The 23,087-nt window shown below is 46.8% G+C and overlaps 1 protein-coding gene across 1 annotated transcript; it reads left to right on the top strand.

The window, feature by feature from the left end:
- The first annotated feature begins 35 nt into the window (after window positions 1-35).
- shank3b (SH3 and multiple ankyrin repeat domains 3b) lies at window positions 36-21,578 on the top strand. The gene is given in 28 exon segments (XM_061668528.1): window positions 36-1,990; window positions 4,288-4,499; window positions 7,664-7,907; window positions 7,909-8,166; window positions 8,703-8,774; window positions 8,849-8,957; window positions 9,630-9,781; window positions 9,863-9,992; window positions 10,322-10,359; window positions 10,466-10,582; window positions 11,194-11,271; window positions 12,207-12,273; window positions 12,448-12,670; window positions 13,919-14,091; window positions 14,212-14,325; window positions 14,840-14,915; window positions 14,989-15,071; window positions 15,211-15,335; window positions 15,451-15,583; window positions 15,863-15,943; window positions 16,027-16,044; window positions 16,348-16,478; window positions 16,579-16,672; window positions 17,478-18,020; window positions 18,870-19,154; window positions 19,213-20,317; window positions 20,430-20,456; window positions 20,973-21,578. Coding segments are annotated over 26 exon segments (5,073 nt in total). The 5' UTR covers window positions 36-1,990; window positions 4,288-4,499; window positions 7,664-7,667; the 3' UTR covers window positions 21,574-21,578.
- The last annotated feature ends 1,509 nt before the right edge of the window (window positions 21,579-23,087 follow it).

Here is a 23,087-nt window from a genome sequence, read left to right as displayed (position 1 = left end):
CAGGTGTCCTGTCATATATGTTGCATTTTGTTATTTTATAAATTAATTATAATATTTTAAAGAGCTGACTAAAAAAACACTGGACCATTTTTGGTATTGTGACCATTTTTCATCTGCAAATAAATGCTCTAAGCGACAATATTTGTGTTAGACATTTGGCTGTTATATTTTCAGTAGTTTACAGAATAAAACAAAAATGTTAATTTGACTGAAATATATACCAGAAATAGCTGGTCTCTGAGTTTTTTCCAGACCTTTTATCTTATATATATTAATATATTACTTTTTCCAAAAGTTGCTTGTATTTATAAATGTTTTTGAAATGTTATGTGTTAATGTCTACAATAATTATAATTACATTAAGCAAAAATACATGTGAATCTCATCTAAACAAGAAAAAAGATTGATGTTTCATGCTGGTATGTGTTAAGAAATATAGTCTGATTATGCTACAGTAGTCCAGTCAGTCCAGAGTTGAAAGTATGGTATTATTTACAGTGATGTTTAATGATATAATGAGGAAATAGTTTGACGAATTACTGACTTAAATTGTTGGTTAAGATTGGTAAAGTATCCCTCAAAAGTAAATAGTCGCTCACGTTTTATGTGATTGACATGGTTGTCATGGTAACTGGCCTCTAGCTCTTCATACTAATGAGTGACTTGAAAAAAAAAATCACGAGCACTGAATTCTGAAGTGCATTGGTGAAGAACCCCAGCAGGGGGCGCCCTAGAACTGCAGCTGCTTAGCCGGTGAGTATTGTGATCTGTATTCGAGTTTTTGTTGTTATTTTTTAAATAAACATTTTGAATACAGGAGATCTTTGTTTTTTCTTCTTAGATTCTTAGGTCTCATTTGACCATATGCTTCCTTGAAGGGATGCTGCCGACCGCGGCGACCATGTTGCTCCAGGCAAGTTGTCGTCCTCAGTTGACCAGCCAAGAAAAATCAAGGGAATTTGATAGAGTGGACAATATTATATACATATACAATGGTGCCAAGAGATACAAGTGACTTATGAAAGAATTTTGGCCAATTGTTTGATTTTGCTACAGTCTGGGAGATTGTGAACAATTTTAAAAAGAAGACGATCACGCTTTTTTGTTTTGTTTGCTAAACACAAAACAAAGAGAATTACACCTTGCGTATTTAAAACAACCTCATGACTTTGCCCTCGTAAACCCCATTTAGCTCAATGTTAACAAACAATGCAAAACACAATACGCCGGCGAACACGTCGAGAGACAATATAACTAAACTGACATGTATTCTTTATCCTCTGCAAAGAATGATTCATATTACTGTGGCTTACTGAGGAGCGACTGTGTCCGTGTATATCTGTAACTTTATATTATGCTGCTCCCAGGTGGCCAAGGGGCACATACCAGAAGGAGCAGCACGATGGCAGTTGAAATGAAACAAAAAGAATTGTGTACGGGTGGCTGTAACGGATTGAAATTTCTTTCTGTTAAGTTTTTGAGAACAACTAAAATAGTGTCAGGGAGCGATTCGAACAGAGCAAGGTTTCGTCTTTTATTTCCCATCATGCACCAGGTGGGCTGTGATTGGCCGGTGAAGGCTTTCCCTCTCCCTTGCCTGTTCTCGTGCATCATCGTCATGGCAACGGGGCCGCTCCTCCACACCCACGCCGATCACCCCGATTCTCTCACTGTGGCGCGAGCGAGCAAGGCAAAAAAAGAGAGAAAGAGAGATGTGTTTTCAATCCCACGCGTTGGAGTGGGAGATAACGTGCGCATGCTCACGTGTGTGTGTGTGTGTGTGTGTGTGTGTGTGTGCGTGCGTGCGGGTGTGTGTGTGTGTGTGCGTGGGCTGAAGCGACCAGCCTTCCACTCGTCCTGCTTCTTCCTCTCTCCTCTTCATCTTCTCGTCTCCAGATTCTCTTCCTCCTGCTCCTCTTCCTCCATCATCATCCTCTTCTTTTTTTTCCCATCAGTCATCAGGATGGAGAACAAGTCGCTGCGCTGCTGGGTGAGTCTCTGCACATGTGTGTGCGTGTGTGTGTGATCACGTCAGCGTCATAACAACTGTTGTTTCATGTGTGCGACTTTTTTGGGACACTTTTTTTGGCTTCCTTGTCTCCTTCCATCTTGTGCTCTCATGTTTGGGCGTGGCCTGTCATCGTAATAGTCGAACGCGTCTGCGTTTAAGATAAGGTGATGTAAGGTAAGATGAGTGGGAGGAGTCTCCTGAAGGAGCAGTGTTAAGTTTCTTCAATTCAACTTGTGAAGGTGCTGCCCCCTGCTGCTTTGGAGGCCTCCATTTGACTCCTGGACCTTCCTTGACTTCTTTCCTTTCCTCACCTCCTCGTTTCCTACACTCCCCCTCTCCTTTCTCACGTCCTCGTTGCTCGTAACTCCTTTCCTGACCACCTTCTCTCCTTCCTCACCTCCTCATTTCCTTGACTCCTCTCCTTCCTCACCTCCTTTTTTCCTCGTCTTCCTTTCCTTACATCCTCGTTCCCCTTCCCTCCTTTGCCACTTTGTTTCCTCTCCCTCATTTCCTTGACTCCTCCCTGCTCCCTCGCCTCCTCCTTTCCCTTGACGACACATCTACTTTGTCACCTCCTCGCTCCCTTGACGACTCTCCTCCTTCCCTAATTACCTCACCTCTTCTCCATCCTCACCACCTCATTTCCTTGACTCCTCCTTCCTCGCCTACTTCTCCGTTGATATCGCAACTCCTATCCCCTTCTCGTTCTTCAACGCATCTCCTTCATCACTGCCTTGTGTCCTTGACGCCTCCCTAACTTTCCTCACCTCCTCATTTTTATGGACTCCTCTCCTTTCCTTATCTCCTTCCTCAGCCTTCTCTTGACTCTTCTTTTTTCCCTCACCTCCTGGTTTCTCTTTTTCTTCATTTCCTTTGACTCCTTCGTTCCCTCCTGTCCTTTGTCATCTCCTCATTCCCTTTCCTTCCTTAGCTCCTCGTTTCCTCACATCCTCCTCCTCATGCTTCCTCTCCTAGTCCTCTTTGATCCTACTCTCCTTTCTACACACCTTCTCTTGTATCCTATTCCTCACTTTTTTCTACTTTTTCTCCAGCTTCCCCTCATCACCGCGCGTGTGTGTGTGTGTGTGTGTGTGTTACGTAAGTGCGGCAGTGAGTGTGTAGGCCGTGGTCTATCTAAGAGCTGATCTGCTCATGGTATGAGGGAAAAAAGACCACTTGAAGCAGAAAGTGTCTCTCCTTGGCACATGACGTGGTTGTCATGGTAACGCATGAGTCTTCAGAGACAATTTGGTGTCTTGTGTCCACTCGAAGAACAGCAACAAGCCACCGTGCTTCGGCTGCGAGCGATGTGAGAAACTTGACAAGATAACGTGTGTGTGTGTGTGAGTGAGAGTGAGAACAGTGGGTCTTATCAGCTCCTGTCATTGGTTGCCATGGCAATGGGCAAAGGGAGCCACATTTTCAGCACACACAAAGGATATGTGACCGCAAGCGGATCAGGATCTGGATCGCATGGTTTGTCGTCTTAAGTTTTACATGAAGTTTGCAAATGTCACAAAATGTATACATCAAGTGTTTCACCACACACACACACACACGCACACACACACACACACGAGACCACATGCGGATGTGTAAGTGGATCAGATCTGGAGCGGGATCTGGATCGCAAGGTTTCTGAACTTGCTGAATGTCACGAAATGTATACATCTGGTGTCTTGTGCTTTCCAGCACGCACTCACAATGATAATTGACCACATCCGATGCGAAAGCGGATCAGATCTGGAGCAGGATCTGGATTTCATCTGAATCTTTCACTTGAAGTTCAACTTTCCGAATGTCATGAAATGTATGCAATGTCTCGAGTGGCTGCAATGTGTGCGTGTGTTATCAGAGTGGTCCAGCTTCTCACCTTTTCCTTCCTCGCCCACACAGACAGGAAACAGGAAGTGTGAGTCACAGGAAGTAGTTGTGATTTTTGTGGAGAGTGGAGATTCTTTTGGCTTCTGACATGTCTTTCTGTGTCACCATAGTAACAAGCTGCACAATTGTTGACTGCTAAAAGGGTAGCTGTAGCTGTTTTTTTTCTGGTGACGATAGCTCGTAGCACTAAGTTAGCATCAGAGGGCGTTCCTGCTCTGAGCACAATGCCTGCGTGAACGTCTCAAAATGGCCTCCAAAAGAGATCCCGATCATGTCGTCTCCATGTCGCCTGCACCAACCTGATGCTTTTGTTTTCCCTGCTCACCCTCCCCTTCTCCACATCCTGCCCCCGCCCCCCCATCTTCCTCTCGCTCTTCCTCCCCCCTCCCCAGGATGGGCCGACCAGCTCCCACAATACCGTCTGAAGGTCTCCCCGCCGCCATTCACCTGAGGCGCCCCGACCAGATCCCGGACTTCGAGGCCGCCGAGCGTCCTCCTCCGAGTGGACCGGATCGGACACGGATCGGAAGCCTGAAGCTGTAACGCCGTCGGGCTCGGGATCAGATCGCTCGTTGGAAAAGTTTGATGGGAGTGCTGCCAAAAGGTAGGAGGCTACGTGTGGCGCAACACGACAACAGTTGGTGGGTCAAGTCACGCTTAAGTCAGCAGTTTTAGGTCTTGGGATTGAAAGACTGGACTTGACTTTGATTTGGAAGCGGTCTGAGGAGCTTCATTTAAAAAAACGATCGCTTCGGTGCCATTTGGTTCCAATGAACTATGTTGAAGTGAGTTGAGAAGCTTCATTTCGACCAAAGTATTGCTTTTTCGTCATCTTGTGGCGTCTAGGTGCCAAGGAATTATGCTGAAGCGACTTGCGGAACTTCATTTCGACCAAAGTATTATTTTGGCACCATCTTGTGGCTTCTTGGTGCCAAGCAACTCTGTTTAAGTGAGTTTCGGAGCTTCATCTAGACCAAAGTATTGCTTCGCGGGCATTAGGCTGAAGCGAGTTTAGGCGCTTCGTTGAGACAACAGTATTACTTGGCCGCCATCTTGTGGCATCTTTGTGCCGAGGACCCATGTTGAACGAGGAGTTTGATTTGTGAGCTACTCCCACCTCTGATCAACATTCTGGTTGATAGAGACTACCTTTTTTGTTTTCACTTGCTGTGGCCAGGCCCAAAGTTGAATTCATGGTGTACAAGTGCAGGGATAGCATGGAACCACATCGGCAAGCTTGTGGTTCTGACATCATACGAGAGCAAGGTCCTGGCGTTTGACGCCGAACGCTCTTTTGGCTGGTGATTATTTACTTGAGGATCGTCAGCTTTGTAGAAGACAATGCGGGAAACCTCGATCGCCTCGCTCGTCATCACTTATTCAACAGTCTGAGTCAAGTGTTGTCACCAGCCCAAAATAAACCACTCGTACCTGGAGAGGAAAGAAGCCTCACTTCCCGTCTGCTACAGCAGGGCACGTCAAACTTTTTGGGGACAGGGGAGACATTTTGACAACGACCCTCCACATCATCTCAGTCGCAATCAAAAACGTTGACTATTTTCAAGAAATAAATCCGAGCGTTATGATAACAGATTGATGTTTTCTCGAGAAAGAAACTTGTAATGTTATGGGAACGTCATATTTTTTCAAGACCATAAGTTAACCTTTACATGAACAAAGACATATTTTGTTGAGATAAAAATGTGTCATCTCACGAGAGAGTACGAGAGTAAAGTTGTATTTTTCCAAGATAAAGTCAAAGTTCAACCAAGGAAACATATTTTCAGAAGTGAATTTGCAATATACAACTTTATTCTTTATTCTGTGATATTTCTATCATTATTCGCCTTTATTCGAAAGAAATGACTGTATTCTATAAAAAAATACGCATTTAGTGGATTTAAATTGTTTTGTTGCTGAAATAAAATGCCTTTTCTTACCAAACTATTCTTGAAATATAAATAATGAATAAATGGAAACAAGTGGGACTTTATTCTCGGGAAAAAAAACCCTCCTTTTGTTCTTGGGGAAAAAAAGCAAATATTTTCGAAAAATTACACCTTTTCTCTAAGAAATAGGACTTTATTCTAAAATATTTGCCTTCAGTTCTATAAAAATAGTACTTTATTCTGGAAAAAATACAGCTTTTGTTCTTGAAACAAATAAGACTATATTCTCGAAAAATAAGGACTTTAATTAAAAAAATAAGACTCCTTCTTGAAAACTTAATTGGTGGTTCCCATATGTCGTAAAGTTTTTTTTTTTAGACGATACAACACAACTACAACACAACGGCGCTCCAAGTCACAGCTTGAAGGGACTGACTCCAGTTTAAGAGTCCCATTGGCCCTCTTCCCCCCTCTCACAAATCTAAAAAGTGAGCGCCGCGTTGTCTGGAGGAGCAGCTGCAAGCTTTGTTCCCCCAAATCCCTCCGCAAACATCTCGCCATGGCGAGCACCACCCGCCCGCCATTTGATGGCCCAGATGTGTCAGAGCCGGACGGAAAAAGAGCGAGAGTCAGCAGGTAGGACGTAGTTTTCACACGGCAAACTGCGAAAATTTGTTCAGCTGCGTTGCCATAGCAACAGTGAACATGTAGAACACACACACACACACACACACGCGAAGTGACACAGTGAGGTTAGCACAGGATTCCCTGCTATTCCAGTTGCCATGACAACACACCACTCGTGCCCTCGCCGACTCACCGGGACGCGAGCAGCCGTTCAATTTGGAGCTTCATCTAGTGACTTGTCGTCTTCATTAACAGGAAGTAGAGAAGCAGCTGTACTGTACTACAGCGACTTGTTAACATGACAAAGTTGTTGGAAGAAGAAATGCATTGTGGGAGAAGTTGTTCCTCGGAATACGTGTGTGTGTGTGTGTGCACAGTTTTCTCTGAGTACAAAAACAGGAAGTGATGTAACTTTCCTCAGCCATTATTAGCCTTGCAGAAGAAGGGGGGGGGGGGCAGATGATGGCGAGCGCATGAGCAACATGACCGAAACATTAAGAAGTTTCCACAAGCTCAAATTAAGTTGACCTGTGAAGGTGAGAGTGCATTTTAGGTTCCTCCAAAAATTTCACCCCGAAAGCTAAATATCCACAACTTTTTTGTTGTTTCAAAAAAAAAAAATATTATTATTAGCAAAGTCGTTGTTGGTATTTTTGCAGTAATTGACTTTTTAGGGTATTGTTGGAAAACGAGAAATTATGTTAAAGTGTTTTGGGATCATAGGTTGATATATATTGTTTAACTAGTAATAAAGTTGTGCCTTGACTTTTGAGTCCCCCAATTTATTGTATGATTTATTTATTTTTTATTTTTTTTTGAGTTACGAACTGTCGCTTGGTCAAATTCTTTTTTTAACTCGCAGTTGTGGGACGTAATTTGCGAGCTTCAGATAGGCCAGCCGAAGACAAAAAAGGAGCGCCACAGTCGTGATACACTTTCAGACGTTTATTGAACAGGTCAAACAGTCCAAAATACAAATACCAAATGAAAACACAGGCAAGGAGCACGGAGGAAGACGCTTACACTGAACTAACCGTGTGAAAAATTGCCAATATATATTTTACAATGCAGTACTATTTTTCTTCATTAAAAACAGGTACCGAAAAATTGTGGTGTTTTTTTTGTCTGTGGGGTTTGAAGCGGATTAATGGCACGTCAATTCATTTCAATGGGGAAAATTGATTGGATGCTGCGAATAGCGAAACTTCGTAGCGTCGGCTGTCGTGTGACGGTGCGACTTCCTGTCTTTCAGCCACATGCCTCTGAGTCCGGCTGCTGACACCAAACATGATCGCCCACGCCAACAGGCGGTTACTAACGGCAACCCGACAGGCTCTACCGTTGCCCGGGACGCCGCCGCCGAGGACACGCCCTCTGGAAACAGCATCGTGGTCCGCATCGGCATCCCGGACCTGCAGCAGACGGTAACACACACGCTAGCTAGCACACTTTTGTCCGCCGGCCGGCCGGAGGAGGAGGAAGTGACGGGAATGCAAAAGTGAAGAAGTGTCCCATCGAACGTGTCCGTGTGTCCGTCTCTGGCTCTCTCAGAAGTGTTTGCGCCTGGACCCAGAGTTACCCGTTTGGACCAGTAAGCAGAGGGTTCTGGTCACCTTGACTCAGTCTCTCTCGGATGTTTTGAACTATGGTCTCTTCCAGCCGGCGTTCAACGGCCGAGCTGGCAAGTTTCTGGACGAGGAGCGACTTTTGAAAGAGTACCCTCTCCCCCCCATCACGCCCATCCCATATCTGGAGGTGCGCTTTTTCCCACACAACTTCACTTAAGCGAGGCTGTGTTCGGAATCACTCCGTAGCCGCGACAGTCAACCCCTGGAGCTCTGTTGCCGATCGTAAAAACCCTCACTAAAAAGTTGCCGATGGATGCCACAGAAGATTTATTTCTATTCGACGAGGTACAAAAACAGCAAATAAGGCAGGATAAGCCAACTGGGAATATGCGGGGGTTCCCTGTACAGTAGAAAATCTTCAAGTAGAATGTAGTCGACGCATCTCAACTCGAGTACAATCTGTCTAGTGTATTAGAACCTACTTAAGTAGAAACCGATCAAGTGGAATGTAGTCTCGTAGAATCATGTATGGTACTGTATATTGTAAACTAGTAGAATCTAGTTCATCAGAATGTTGTCAAGTAGAACCTACTCCAGTAGAAATAGACTACAAAGGGATTTTTATATCGTGGACCGAGCGACATAAGAATCCCGTGATTCCGAACACAGCCCGAACAAGTTGTTTTTCCACGCGTTGACATGCGTGCCGATGTTGTCTTGCAGTTTCGTTACAAACGCAGAATTTACACGCAGAGTTACGTAGACGACAAGCAGCTGGCCAAGCTGCACACCAAAGTAGGCAAAGAATGTCACAATAAGTCAACGAATGCCTGAAAACCTGAGCCGACTGACTTGTTCTCCTGTCGCAGGCCAACCTGAAGCGCTTCATGGAACATGTCCACCAGAAGAATGTGGAGAAGGTTTCCAAATGGCTGGAAAAAGGTCTCGATCCCAACTTCCACGACTCGGACAGCGGCGGTGCGTAACTTTCAACTTGATTGTAATTGCTGGTGATATGGTCTTCAAATACATTCATGATGAGTTTTTAATTCTGGCAAAATATGACACATTCCTCGCAAGAAAATGATTTTGCGAATGTTGTATGTTTCCAAGCAGGAATTAAAGTCGTGACAGCCACCAAATCGCTTTAAAAATGTCATTTAAAAAAAAAACGATTTCGAGAAATTTCATTAAAAATAGATTGATGAAAGTCATTATTGAAAAATATATATTTGAAAATGTTTTTTATGTGATTTAAAAAAAGAATGAGATTCAAATGAATTGAATAACATTTCTTTCATATGATAAAAGAGAGAAAAACGGATTTGAAAAAAAGCATCTTTATTTTGTATTTTTTTCAATTATTTCTTTCTTTTAACAATTATGTGAAACAAGATGAAAGAAGATTTTTAAAAAATATTTGAAAAAAGTTTTACAGGTACCGGTAATTTCAAATACGAGACGTACAAATGTTTTTGGAAATGTCGAAATCTTTTCGAAAAAAAAAAAAAGAACTGCATTGAAAATAAGAGTGATTGAAGATGACTTAAAACATTCCTTCTAAACTTTGTTCGCTTACTGTTGGCAAAATGTCAAGTGAAGTTGAAGTCCAAATGAGTTGAACGAATGGCGCAATGTGCTCGTCCTCAGAGTGCCCTCTGACCCTGGCCGTCCAGTTGGAGGAGAGCTGCGAGCTCATCAAAGTTCTCCGCAGCGGTGGCGCTCACCTGGACTTCCGCACCAGGGATGGTATCACCGCTCTGCATCGGGCCGTCATGTGCCGCAACAGCGCCGCTCTCACGGTAAGGACCGCCACCGCCGCCGCAACCGGCAGCCCACCTCTGAGCGGACCCGCATGATGACTCGGTTCCGGTACTTTGTAGACCCTGCTGGACCTGGGAGCTTCTCCGGGCTACAAGGACAGCAGGGGGCTGACTCCCCTCTACCACTCTGCCATGGTGGGTGGCGCCCCCTACTGCTGCGAGCTGCTACTGCAGGACCACGCCACATTAGGTACTCCGAATTTCCTCCTTCAACGTTGCAAGGCTCGGAAAACCTTTCATCAAATAGTGTCAAGCAAGGGTTAGGGTTTCACGGAAGGTTGAGGTTTTCAAAGTAGGGTTTCGAGCCTGGGTTTGGGTTTCAAGTTGGGGTTTCACATCGTGGTTACAAGCCATGAGATAGCAAAGCACTACCTTTGTCTAAATGAACCTCCTCAAGTCACTGCACCATAGTTGCAGGAGGTCATTCTATAAAATAATGTGCTGATTGTTTCATTCATCACGGTTTGCTGGTGAAAGACACTTCGAGTGATAAAAGGCTACTTGTTGTCATGGTTACAGGCATGACTGACGAGAACGGATGGCAGGAAATCCACCAGGTGACAAACACTCACACGCCCACACGCGGGCCCAATCACTCGCTCAAATCAAAGCTGCAATTATATGTTCAGATTTAGTAGCGTAATCACGTATGTGCGTGTTTAGGCGTGTCGCCATGGAAACGTGCAGCACTTAGAGCACCTGCTGTTCTACGGCGCTGACATGAGCTCCCAGAATGCATCGGGAAACACGGCGCTGCACCTCTGCGCTCTCTACAATCAGGTGAGAAGACGGTGGCTCCAAAGTGCGGTCCGAGGGCGCCCTCTAGTGCGTGCTATGCGGCGACATTCTTTCCGTCGCATTTCAAACGCCATCTTCCAACCAGACACGGCACTGAAGAAAACATTCAGTTGTGTTTTACTTTGAAATACAATGAATTTGCATCTCATCTTTCAGAACTGTTTAGTTTTTAACATTTATTTCGGTACAGTTATGTAACATTTACCTCCAGTCATTTTTCAATGACGTTTTTGTTTTATTTGACATTTTCCTCGATGAAGTTCAGTTGTATTTAACTGTTGCATTTAACTCCTATTGACTGGCAGCCGTTTTCAAAGCAGAGTTCCCCAAATTTGCGGCTGTTTTAGAGAATTTGACTGAGCTTTCAAGATCTGTGGCAATATAAGCACCGAACTGACCAAAACAAAGAGTAGACTCCCTGCTTTCAACATCTGTTCTTTATTAATCAGCAGTAGAACATGGGTCAGCTTCACCAAAAACATCGGCTTCTCACCAAAAAGCAGAGAAGCATTTCGGTCATAAATAACGGTGGTACTTGCTGTAACAAAGTTTGCCAAGCACTGGTCACATGTGTTCGTTGCTTCCTCCTGCAGGACAGTTGTGCCAGAGTGTTGCTCTTCCGAGGAGCCAACAAGGACATCAAGAACTACAACAACCAGACTGCCTTTCAGGTCAAAACTTCCACCGCCACATTCCTGTGAAGATACACTCCAGCGGTGCCTTGAGATACAAGTGACGCAACTTCCTGTCCCGATTATTCTTTTGCTTTGCCTTGCAAGCAAAAACGTGAAATAAAAAAAAAAAAAGACGCTTTGAACTGTTTATTGCCACTCCCAGTTGACGTTAATGATCAAACTGAACATAAAACAAAGAGAATTACACCCCGTGTACCGTATTTTCACGACGATAGGGCGCACCGTATTAAAAGGCGCAATCTCAGTTACGGGGTCTATTTCTGCATTTAACACATACATAAGGCGCCCCGTATTATTGGACGCAGGCATGGTGAAACATACGCCAGCTTAAAACATACGGTAGCATGCATGCACGCTAAAACATTGTTTTTAAAAAGGCAGCGCCGGTTTCCCCACACATCCAAAAACGTGCGTGATAGGTTAGTTAAAAGCTCTAAATCGCCCGTAGGTGTGAATGTGAGTGTGTATGGTTGTTTGTTTAGATGTGCCCTGCGATTGGTTGGCGACCAGTTCGGGGTGTACCCAGCCTCTTAGTTAGCTAGGATAGGCGCCAATACGTCCACGACCCGCGTGAGGATAAGCGGTACGGAGAATGGATGGAATTTTATGATTAAAATCACATGTTTTTTTGGAGGCTGGAGTGGATCCATCGCATATCCAGTCATTTGAGTGGGGAAAGATGATTTGAAATATGATGTGTTTTAAGTTCCGAGCGTGGTCACGGAACAAATTAAACTCGTACCTCAAGGCGCCCCTGTAAAAAAACACATGACAAACATTTTGTGTGAGGCTGGAGCAGATTAATGGCATATCCATTCACTTCAATGGGCAAAGATGATTTGAGATGGGACCGATCAAAATTTCTTTGGATCGGTAGTGTATGTGTAACAATGATGGATGTCTTTCTCCAGGTCGCCATCATCGCCGGGAACTTTGATTTGGCAGAAATCATCAAGATCCACAAAAGTTCTGACGTTGGTCAGTGGCAAGCCTCACTATATTATTATACCTTTTACATAGACTATTATTGTCATTTATCCACAAGGGAAACTGGGTTTAGAAGGGAGATTTACTCCAACATAGTTCTGAAGCTCTTTGTGTGTGTGTGTGTGTGTGTGTGTGTGTGTTTGCTTGCGTGCGTGTGCGTGCAAGTAGTTCCCTTCCGAGAATCTCCGTCGTACACCAAGCGCCGCCGCCTGGGAACCATCAGGTCCCCGGCAGGAAACGGTCTGTCGTCACCGCGCTCTCTGATTCGCTCGGTCAGCGACAACACCCTGGAAAGCCCCGCCTCCTCCCCCGGTCCGTCCATGCAAAGCCTGGAAGCGCACCTGGACACGCACACGCACTCGCTACGCCGACACGCGCGCCGACTCAGGTGAGCGCACGGGTGGGCCAAATGGCTGCCATGAAATAATTGGGTAATTGATTCTTTGATAAAGTGATAAAAAATAACATATTAATTCTAAAATAAACTGATTCCAAAAACATATGACTTACACTCACTTTTTTTAACGTTTACCTCATCTACGAATGACTAAATGTACAATAAACATTTGTATAAATAGATTTAACACTTTATTTAATTAATAATTAATTGATTTCCATCATGAGCTTATAATGACAAAACAAAATATTATAATTTATTATTAAAACTGACAATATTATTTATCTCATTAAATGGGTAATTGATTGATTGTACAGTAAATAATGAAATAGTAAAATAACCAATTTGAAATGTACACCACTTTTACTGTCACCGTGTCTATTTTTATGAATTATTCTGACAAAATAAGTACGGGGGCGATCTTGTGTTTGTGATTGATTTCTTTTTTTTATGACGAGAGAGAAATCTTTGCAAAGAGAGGAAAAGGTACAAGTGGTCACGAGTTGTCACCCCTTACGGAAGCGCAAGCAACAAATCACCTTGGTTCTAAAACAGTGAGAGAGAGACGGAAAAACAAAGAAATGATTCTCACGCAAACGGCTCAAACTTCTCTTTCTGGGAATTGGGTGCGTGCAGAGGAGGAGAAAGGAAGAGAAATCCGGGGAGTCGTCAAAAGAAACCTGAGCACATTTGCAAGGACGCACACAAGTACCGCGCTGTCCCACCGCTATGGAACCATGAAACATGCAAAAGTTAGATGACACTAATATTTCACATGTATACATATGAAACATCCATTTTCCAAATCAATTGTAAGAAAAATATTATAAATAGTACCCTTTACAAATATGTCTTATTCAAATGAAACAATAAAAAACGTATTTTACATCCACATTTGAACTTTTATTACTAACGAAAAAATGTTTTTTATTGCTTAGTGATAGTTACATTTCTTATTACTAAAACTACACTGTATGTTACATATTTTACATGCATTTATTTTGGGGGAATTATGTTAATTTTGATTGATTGTAAATCATAAACAATTACAAATACACATTTCGCAAGTTTCTTTTATTTTATACACTAATTGAAATAACTACATTATAAATTATAAAATGAAAACTTGAGCTTGTGTATTTTATTATTAAAATGAAGGAAAAAAAAAAAAAATATATATATATATATATATATATATTTAACCTTATCATCAATCATACATGTTCATGTTATGTTCAGTCCGAGTGGCGGTCATGTGGAGAACAGCCCCCCGTCCTCGCCCCCCCTCACTCCACAGTTGAGGAAGAAGAGGCTGTACAGCGCCGTGCCTGGACGCACCTTCATCGCCACGCGTTCCCATGTACCCCAGGGTTCCGGAGAGATCCAGCTGCACCGCGGCGAGAGGGTGAAAGGTAGCCAGACCAGCAAATTTATGGGGTCCAGCGAAGACTTTATTTTCCAAGGACTGCGGCATAATCCTCAAACATTATTTTACGGCTCGCTAACCCCTGTAATGTGTCGTGGATCTACAGTTCTGTCCATCGGCGAAGGCGGATTCTGGGAAGGAAACGTCAAAGGAAGAACTGGCTGGTTTCCTGCCGACTGCGTTGAAGAAGTTCAGATGAGACACTACGACCCCCGACTGGGTAAACGTTTGAAGTGAAATCATATCTCAGAATTAGTTTTTCACAAAAGTCCCACCTCCGGATGTGAGAGCGCATTTTTGTTCCTTCGCTTGCAGCAATGACATTTTTCCAAACTAGTTTAGCGTTTTGTTTTTAATCCCCCTGCTGGGATTTTCCAGTTTCCTCACCAGTTTGAATTTGCATTCAATAATTGAAACCAGGATGTTTTTCTTAACAGATAAATTGACCAGGTTCACAGTTTCCAATTTGTGAATGAATCCCTATTTGCGGTACAAAAAGCAGTGATTTTTGCAGTGTGTTTTGTTATTTGTTCAAATAGTTGCTAGAGCGGTTGGAAAAGTTGCTGTGGTGTAGCGACCAAATCAGCAAGTTGGCAACACTGACTGTGCTTTTGTAAACTAGCTCCTTTCTGTTCGCTGCCGCGTTGTTCGTGGAAACGGTGCAGGTCAACGGGGACGCTACAGATGCAATAATCAAAAAAAAAAACTCAGAGTGAATTGTGAATGTGTTTCAGAGACTAGGGAGGACCGCACCAAGAGACTGTTCAGACATTACACGGTGGGATCGTACGACAACTACACCTCCTACAGGTGAGTCGCGCACTCGCTGATGAGCGCATTAATTGTTGAATCGTTGCTCACGCTTCGATCGAATTGTCGTCAGCGACTACGTGATCGAGGAGAAGATGGCCGTGCTGCAGAAGAGAGAGAGCGAAGGATTCGGCTTTGTCCTGCGGGGAGCCAAAGGTAGACGGACGACCGGGAAAGACGGCTGGATAGATAGGCCAAGCCACTCATTTTTTAAAAAGAATGAAGAAGTTATTAATGTTACATTTGAAAGATTCTTGATAATATAAATGCTGAAATCCCGTTGTACCATTGCAAGCTGAGACCCCCATCGAGGAGTTCGCCCCCACACCGGCGTTCCCCGCATTGCAGTACCTGGAGTCTGTTGACCAGGGCGGCGTGGCCTGGAGAGCGGGTCTACGCACCGGGGACTTCCTCATCGAGGTTTGCTTGGTTGTTTTGTTTTGTTTATTTGGGAGGGGCCATGTGCAAATGACCAAAATACACTATGTGAACGCACGTTTTTAAATTCAGCTTTCATCTTTGCTGGTGTGTGCAGGTGAACGGCGCCGACGTGGTGAAGGTTGGCCATCGCCAGGTGGTGGCACTCATCCGGCAGGGCGGCAGCCGCCTGCTGATGAAGGTCGTGTCCGTTTCCCGCAAGTCGGACGCCAATCTTATCAGGAAGAAAGGTTTGCTTTTACCACTTGAGAAAGTCAACCTTCGCTAGGACACAAGTAAGACTAGGACCCGAGGACACTAGGTCACAAGGATGCTTGGATAAAAGTACACTAGGAAACAAGTAGACAAATACACCAGGTCACAAGGATGCTCAAACACCAGTACACTAGGTTACAAGGATGCAGTCTCAAGTACGCTGGACGCAAGTAGACAAGAACACGTCTACGAGGGTTGACTGTACTGCTCATTTTTAACGAGGTTCTGGCCTCTGATTGGTTCTGCTTTCATAGCCCCTCCTCCTCCCAAGAGAGCCCCCAGTACTTCGTTGACACTACGATCCAAGTCCATGACTGCTGACCTGGAGGACATCGGTAAAACACACACGCACACCCATGTACGCACGCACACAAAGTCAATATGTAAGAAATTTCGTTGACTTTTTCCCTGTGTGCAGCCAGGAGGAGGCGCTTTGGTGAGTCATGTGATCATCAAGGTCACAACGTGTGCTGTTGTGTTCATGCTGAATGTTGGTCAAAGTGTTACTTTTGTGTTGGCGTGTGTGTGAGAGTGTTAGTTTTTCATTGATGTCTTTTTTTCAATGAATTGTATATAACTAATTTCCCTCGTGTTGTCTGTTTCTTAGCGGGAGTTAAAGTTGCTTTTTGGAAAAATAGTCGCTCGGGTGGTCCGAAAAGTCGGCATGTTAGTTCATGTCGGCCGGGAAAAATAAAAACTAGAATTTAAAAAGTTGTTCCAACAAAACTCCAACCTGCAGAGAAACTGGACGACATGTTGGCGGGGAACACACAGGAAGTGGTTCTGCGGTCCCGGCCCTCCGACGACTTCAGGGCGGCCACGGTAAAGCAGAGGCCCACCAGCCGGAGAATCACTCAGGCCGAGATAAATGTAAGATTCATTTGTCGCCCTTTGGGGGAAATCTGACAAAATGCACACCGATGTGCCAGTAACACTGTGTAATTCATTGTGTGCGTGTGTGTGCGTGTAGTCATTGTTTGAGCGTCAGGGTCTGGTTCCGCCGTCGGGCCCAGAGAAAAGCACCATGGCGCTTCCCAGAGGAATGTCCAGAACCAAAAGTTTTGGTGAGTCTTTTCGAGGTTTTATTTCAAGAGATGGTTCTAGTTCCAAGAAGGTTCTCGTAAAGAGGGACGAAAAGGTTACAGCTGAGAGAGGTGGTACTAGTCCCAATAGAAGGTACGAGTACCAAGAGAACGGTTAACTCTGACGTGAAGGTTCTAGTCTTCAGACAAGATTCTCATCCCAAGAGAAGGTTCTGGTCCCTCGGGAAGGTTCTCATTCGAAGAGACGATTCTAGTTCGAGAAAAGATACAAGTCGTGAATGAAGGTTCAAGTCTAAAGACAAGATTCTTGTCCTCAGAGAAGGTTTTCGTCCCAATAGAAGGTAGTAGTCCCAAGAGAAGGTTTTATTCCTAAGAATTCCTAAGAGATGTTATAGTCCCAAGAGAAGGTACTATTCCCAAGTGAATGTTCGAGTCTTGAGACAAGATTCTTGTCTGAAGAGAAGGTTCTACTCTGGAGGCAAGGTTCTGGTACCAGGAGAAAATTTTCGTCGTGAGAAAAAGTTCTTGTCCCAAGAGAAGGTTCTTGTACCGAGAGAAGGTTGAAGTCCAGAAACAAAGTTCGAGTCCGAAGAGGTTTTTGTCCAGAGATACAATAAGTCATCGGCAGAGAAACTTGGCGGAGGGCGGGTATTATGTAAATTAGTCCCACTGTTACGTCACATTGGGTCGGAGGGCTCAGTCAAAGACTCATTTTCAGAAAATCTAAAGATTGGTTGTTTCATGTTTATATGAGACACAAAAGATCATTTATAAAGTAATAAAAGGTCAATTAGAATGCTGATGTGTCACCATGGTTACCACACAGGCACCCCTGAGGACGATCGCATCTCAGCTCTGATCCACGAAAGTCGCTTTCCTCGGAGCTCCTCTCTGACTGACAGCTTCATCCCGCCGCCTCCCCAGACGGCGCCGCCCCCTCCTCCGTCCCCGCTCTTCCTCCTGGACTCGGGGCCTCCTCCCTCCTTCCTTCCCCCTCCTCCCCCCGCCAGAGGGGAGGGACTGACCCGGTCCAGCTTCAAACCGGGGTCCGAGCCCAGGCTTCAGGAGCTGTCGGAAACGCCGTCCAGGAGCCACGCTGAGCGTCAGAGAAAGGCGCGCTCCATGATCATCCTGCAGGATACGCCGCCTCAGCTGCAGCCAGAGATGCACTCCGCCGCCATGCATGTATCCTCCTCGCACACCTCCACGCTGTCTCTCCACACTGGCGCCCTCGGACACTCGCCGCTGTCACGCCGCCGAGGACGACCCATCGAAAACCCTTACGCCAATGTGGGACAGCAGGCCCCCCCAGCCAAACCTCAGAGGAGGAAGTCGCCTCTCCTCAAACAACTTCCTGTGGAGGAGCAAGGTAGGTGTGCCCCCTTGTGGTCTCCAGCCTCATTGAATGAGCGGTTGGTTCTCCCAAGAGGCTATAGTACTGAGAGAAGGTACTAGTCTTCAGAGAGGGCTCTAGTCGTAAGAGAAAGTACTCGTCTAAAGAAAAAGATCTAGTCCCACCTGACAGTTCTTGTCCTAAGGGAAGATTGCAGTCCGGAGGGCTTCCCATCCCAAGAGAAGGTTCTCATCCGAGGAAAAATTTGTAGTCCTGAGAAAATGGTCTCTTACCAAGTGAAGATTGTAGTCCTGAGAGAAGAATCTTGTCCCAAGAGAAGGTTCTTATCCAAGCGAAATGATGTAGTCCTGAGGAAGGTTCAATTCTGGAGAGAAATAGAATGCTCTAGTCCCAAGTGAAGTTACTGGTCTGGAAATACAGATCTAGTAGGGAGAGAAAAGTTCTAGTCGTTAGGGATGGCTTTAACTTTGAGAAAAGGTTATAGTCCAGAGAGAAGGTTCTCGTCCCAAGAGATGTTTCTCATCCTGGTTAAGTAGAAAGTTGTAGTCCCGTGAAAAGGTACTTGTCCCAAAGGAAGGTTCTAGTATTGAGATAAGGTTCTAAGCCATATTCCCACTGGATTCTTGTCCTGAGAGATGGTTTTTATCCAGTGATAAGGTTCTCATATGAGAGAAGGTGGTTGCATGGTAGATGTCCAGAGAAAAGGTGCGAGTCCCAAATGAAGGTTGTAGTATCGAGAGAAGCTTCTCGTCCCAAGAGAATGTTCTCATTTGAGTAGAAGGTTGTAGTTCCAAGAAGCTTCTGGTCCCAAGGGACTGGTCTAGTCTTAAATGAAGGTTCCAGTCCCCTCTATCTTGTGTGCAGGCCTCAGAGACCAGGATGCAAAGTCGGAGACGAGTGCCCCCGGTAGCCCCAGCAGGGCAGAGCTCTACCAGCAGCAGGTTCTGTCTGAGCGCGCTCGCGTCCACGGCCGCCGCTCCTCCCTCTTTTTGTCCGTAGAGGGCGCCATTTCCGACAACCAAGCGCCTCCTCTCCTGACTCAGAGTCATTCCATGGACGACCTGGGCGAGCTTCCTCCTCCTGCGCCAGTCCTTTCACCCTCACCCACCCCGCACACCTTCCTGCACCCGCTCACCGGCAAGCCTCTCGGTAAGAATTATGATGATAATGTAATTGGAGCACAGTCGAACATTTGTCTCCTCCTCAGATCCTTCGTCTCCGCTCGCCCTGGCTCTGGCCGCACGAGAACGAGCGCTCACCGCCCGCACGCCGAGCCCCGAGCCACGAACCAAACACGCCTCGGCTTCCACCACGCCCATCCCCACCCCGGCCGCCAGCCCGGAGGGTCGCCATAAGCGCACCCCCGTCCCCACCCCGCAGAGCAGCCCCGAACCTCGCTCCAAGCGCACCACCCCACAGACCAGCCCTGAGCAGCGAAGCAAGCGCACCACCCCTCAGAGCAGCCCTGAGCTCCGGCACAAGCGCATAACTCCGCCTCTCTTCCCTGACGGACAGGTGGAGCGTCCCGAAGCTGAGGGCGGCGTTACGTCCCCCGCGGGGCCCTCCCCTGAACGCTGGAGGCCCGTCCCACTGGCCAACCTGGCCAATGAGAGCCACTCGGCTGTGATTGACAGGCGTAGAAGTCTGACTATTGGGAGCTCAGAGGAAGAAGGCGGTGCCTATACAGTGACCCTCCCACCCGCGTTATTGTCATCCAGTGACGAGGAGACAAGGGAAGAGCTACGGCGCATCGGTCTGGTGACACCGCCTCCTGGTTTCGCCGCCCCTCCGTCCCCCCTCTCTCTGACCCCACGTCGTGGCGGTGAGGGCGACACAGGGGATGATGACAAGGAGCCTCGTGATGGCTCGCTGCCTCCCTCCATCACCTTGGCGTCGCCCCCCGCCCCGCCGTCGCCCTCCTCGCCACCCGCCGGCCACCCCTCCTCGGCCCTCAAACCCCGTCTCCGCTCGCCCATTGGCCGTGGCCGCTCGGCCCTCAGGGACCCTCTGCTCAAGCAGTCTTCTGACAGCGAGCTGCTCCCATCCTCGCCCGCCTCCGCGGCCGCTGCCCGCCAGCCGCGGTACCTCTTCCAACGGCGCTCCAAGCTGTGGGGAGGCGGCGGCGACGAGGAGGGCCGGCCCGCGGCGCTGGGCGGCCAAGGGTCAGCCTCGGCCCTGGAGTTGAGCGGCAAGGCCGAGTCGGGCCTGGACCTCGCCAACAGACTCCACCTCCTCAACAAAGATAGCCACTCCCTGGGGGAGGAGCCCAGCCCCCTTGACCCTGGACGCAGGTCCCCAGTAGGTGGGGCCAGGTACGTTACCTGTGTGTCTGCGTTTGTGTGCGCGCATGTGTGTGTAAATTTGTGTGTTTTTGTGGGTGTGGGTGTGTGTGCGCTGTAACCCAAAGTGTGGTTTGTGTTGCAGATGTGTGGAGAGTGGAGAGAGCAAATCGTAGGTTTTATCTCTGGTAAACATTTCTTGTTCTCGCTCTTAGACGTTAACGTCTGCTAACTAACGCTATACAGTATCTAGCTGTATATTGTATGTACAGTACAGCTAATCTTAGCATCACTTCACAAAGCTAACTGACAACGACAACATTTATAATGGCGGCCAGCCTGCCAGAGCTGCTTCTCTAATGTTCCTCTTAAGTTGTTGTTACATTTGACTTTCCTGATTTTGCTCTAAAAAACTAACAAGCACTTCTAGCTAACACTGTACATATGTGTTATGTTATGTTATGTTGTGTTTGACTTTGAAGGGTCTTAAATTCCAAAGAGACTGAGTTTTCTAAATTCTTCCCCTATAGCACTCCATGCTAACAGGGGCTAAGCAGTTTTAGCACCTAGCACAGTCAAGTCGGACCCTTAACCGCCTCTCACGTCTCACCTTCTAGCACTGCGCTCTCATGCTAACATGCGTCTAATGCTAACGTGCGAAGATGCTAACCGTTGCGTGATGTTACAGGTTGTTCTCCAGTCTGGGCGAGCTGCACACCATCTCCCAGCGAGGATACGGCACCACCTACACGGTCCGACCGGGAAGTCGCTACCCCGTCACCCGCCGCAGCCCCTCCCCCTCCCCGTCTCCCTCCCCCTCCGATAGGCCGTCGGGCCTGGGCTCCTCCCCCTCCCCCTGCTCCGAGCGCCCGGACCTGAGCTCGGGCCGCGCCCTGACCATCCTGAAATCGTCCAGCCTCAGCCTGCCGTCGGAGCCCAAGGAGGTCCGCTTCGTCATGCGCAGCGCCAGCGCTCGAACCCGCTCCCGCTCGCCCTCGCCCTCCCCTCACGCCTCCCCGTGCCCATCGCCGGTCCTCAGTGGCCCCCTGCTGGCGCTCAGACCCTGGAGGCAGCGCCCGCTCAGCTTGTGGAACAAGTACGACGTGGGCGACTGGCTGGAGAGCGTCGGGCTGGCCGAGCATCGCCAGCGCTTCCAGGATCACGAGATCGAAGGCTCGCACCTGCCCGCCCTCACCAAGGACGACTACGTGGAGCTGGGCGTCACCCGGCTGGGCCACCGCATCAACATCGAGCGTGCCCTCAGACAACTATTGGACGCTGCCACTTGACCACTGTCACCGCCATAGGTCTACTCGCTATTTTTGTCAGCTCAGCTCTTTGATCACCGCCATTGAGCATTCGGGTGTGGAAACGTTTTAATCCTGAAAAGAATCGTTGACGATGGACATGATCGATTGTCATGATCGATGGACAAGATTCAACACCTACCCTTTTACCCCAAAAATGGTTACCTGGGCAAAGTGGGTGTTGAAGAATTTCACCTGGGAAAATGTGGGTGTGAAATTCTTTCAATCACGACCATCGATGGACGGGACTGATTGTCATGATCAATGGTCCTGATCAAAAGGGTTCAACACCCACACTTGTGCAAGTGAAATGATTCAACAGCATTTTTTCTGAGAAATTGTGGTGGTTGAATCCTTTCCATCGATCACGATCATTGTCATCAATGGACGTGATCGAATATCTTGATCGATTGATGTAGGAGTGTTGAAGAATTTTGCCCAGAAAAGTGGAGGTGTTGACGACAATCACGACAATCGATCACGTCCACCGTTGAACCCTTTCGATCCGTCAATGAGGATGGTCGTGATCGAAATGATTCAACACCCACACTTTTCCCGTGAAACGTAATTGGGAAAAGTGTGCGTTTTTAACCCTTGCGATCATGATCAGTTTCGTTCGTCAGGTCCATCAATCATGACCATCCATCACCATCATCCATCACGTCCATCCATCGTGATCGTCCGCCACGTCCAATCGAGCAGTCTCTCATCTCACCGCACCAGAAGACGTTCAACAAGTAAGCCACAAAGCAAAGCATCCTCCCAGTCGCTTCCTTTGTTATCCCCGATGCTAACATGTTAGCTTAGCTGAGCAAGTATTGGTGATCAAAGAGCTGGTCTGATTATTTTTGTTTTTCCTCCAACATTTATTATAATTCCTGAAGAATATTAGTCTTGATTTTGAATATTTCTGAATATAATGGACTCTATGCACGCAGCACTCGCAAGGTGGCGTGTTGAAGTCCCTGTAGAGTGAAAATAAAAATGCCTTATAAATTGGACATAGCCCAGGCAAGTGTTGTCAACAACCCTGCCAAATTGGAATGATTAAAAAAAACATTTTCCCCACAAAAGTTTCCCCCTCCTCGCTCTTCCGCCTTTCTCCCCGTGACGTGTGCGCACTCACGGGCAGCAACGAGGCACTCGAATTCAACTACGCCGGCCCGAAGGCCCTGTCCACACGCTTGCTGTCAAGTCCGACGAGTTCTCCCCTGCCCCCTTCTCGCCCTTTCAACTTTCTATGCGTGATGTGCGTGCACTCACAGCTGACAACTAGGCGCTCTAAAGCGACGATGCCAGCACAAAGCCCCTGCCACGTCCAAAGAATGAGGGAAACTGAAATGGCGACGGGTTCGACGCCAAATCGCCACAATTGAGTACTTCGCAGTTCTTAGTCTTTGCACGTTTTCAGCATTTCTCATTTTAAGAAACAAATCTCCGAATTCACTTTACAGGGTCGTTAACGACAGAGGTTAATTTTCATTCAGACGCCCTCT

Source organism: Phycodurus eques, chromosome 22 (genome assembly GCF_024500275.1).
Source record: "Phycodurus eques isolate BA_2022a chromosome 22, UOR_Pequ_1.1, whole genome shotgun sequence".
Taxonomy (NCBI): domain Eukaryota; kingdom Metazoa; phylum Chordata; class Actinopteri; order Syngnathiformes; family Syngnathidae; genus Phycodurus; species Phycodurus eques.
The sequence above is the reverse complement of the archived record's forward strand: the minus strand, read 5'-3'. Positions and strand labels throughout refer to the sequence as shown.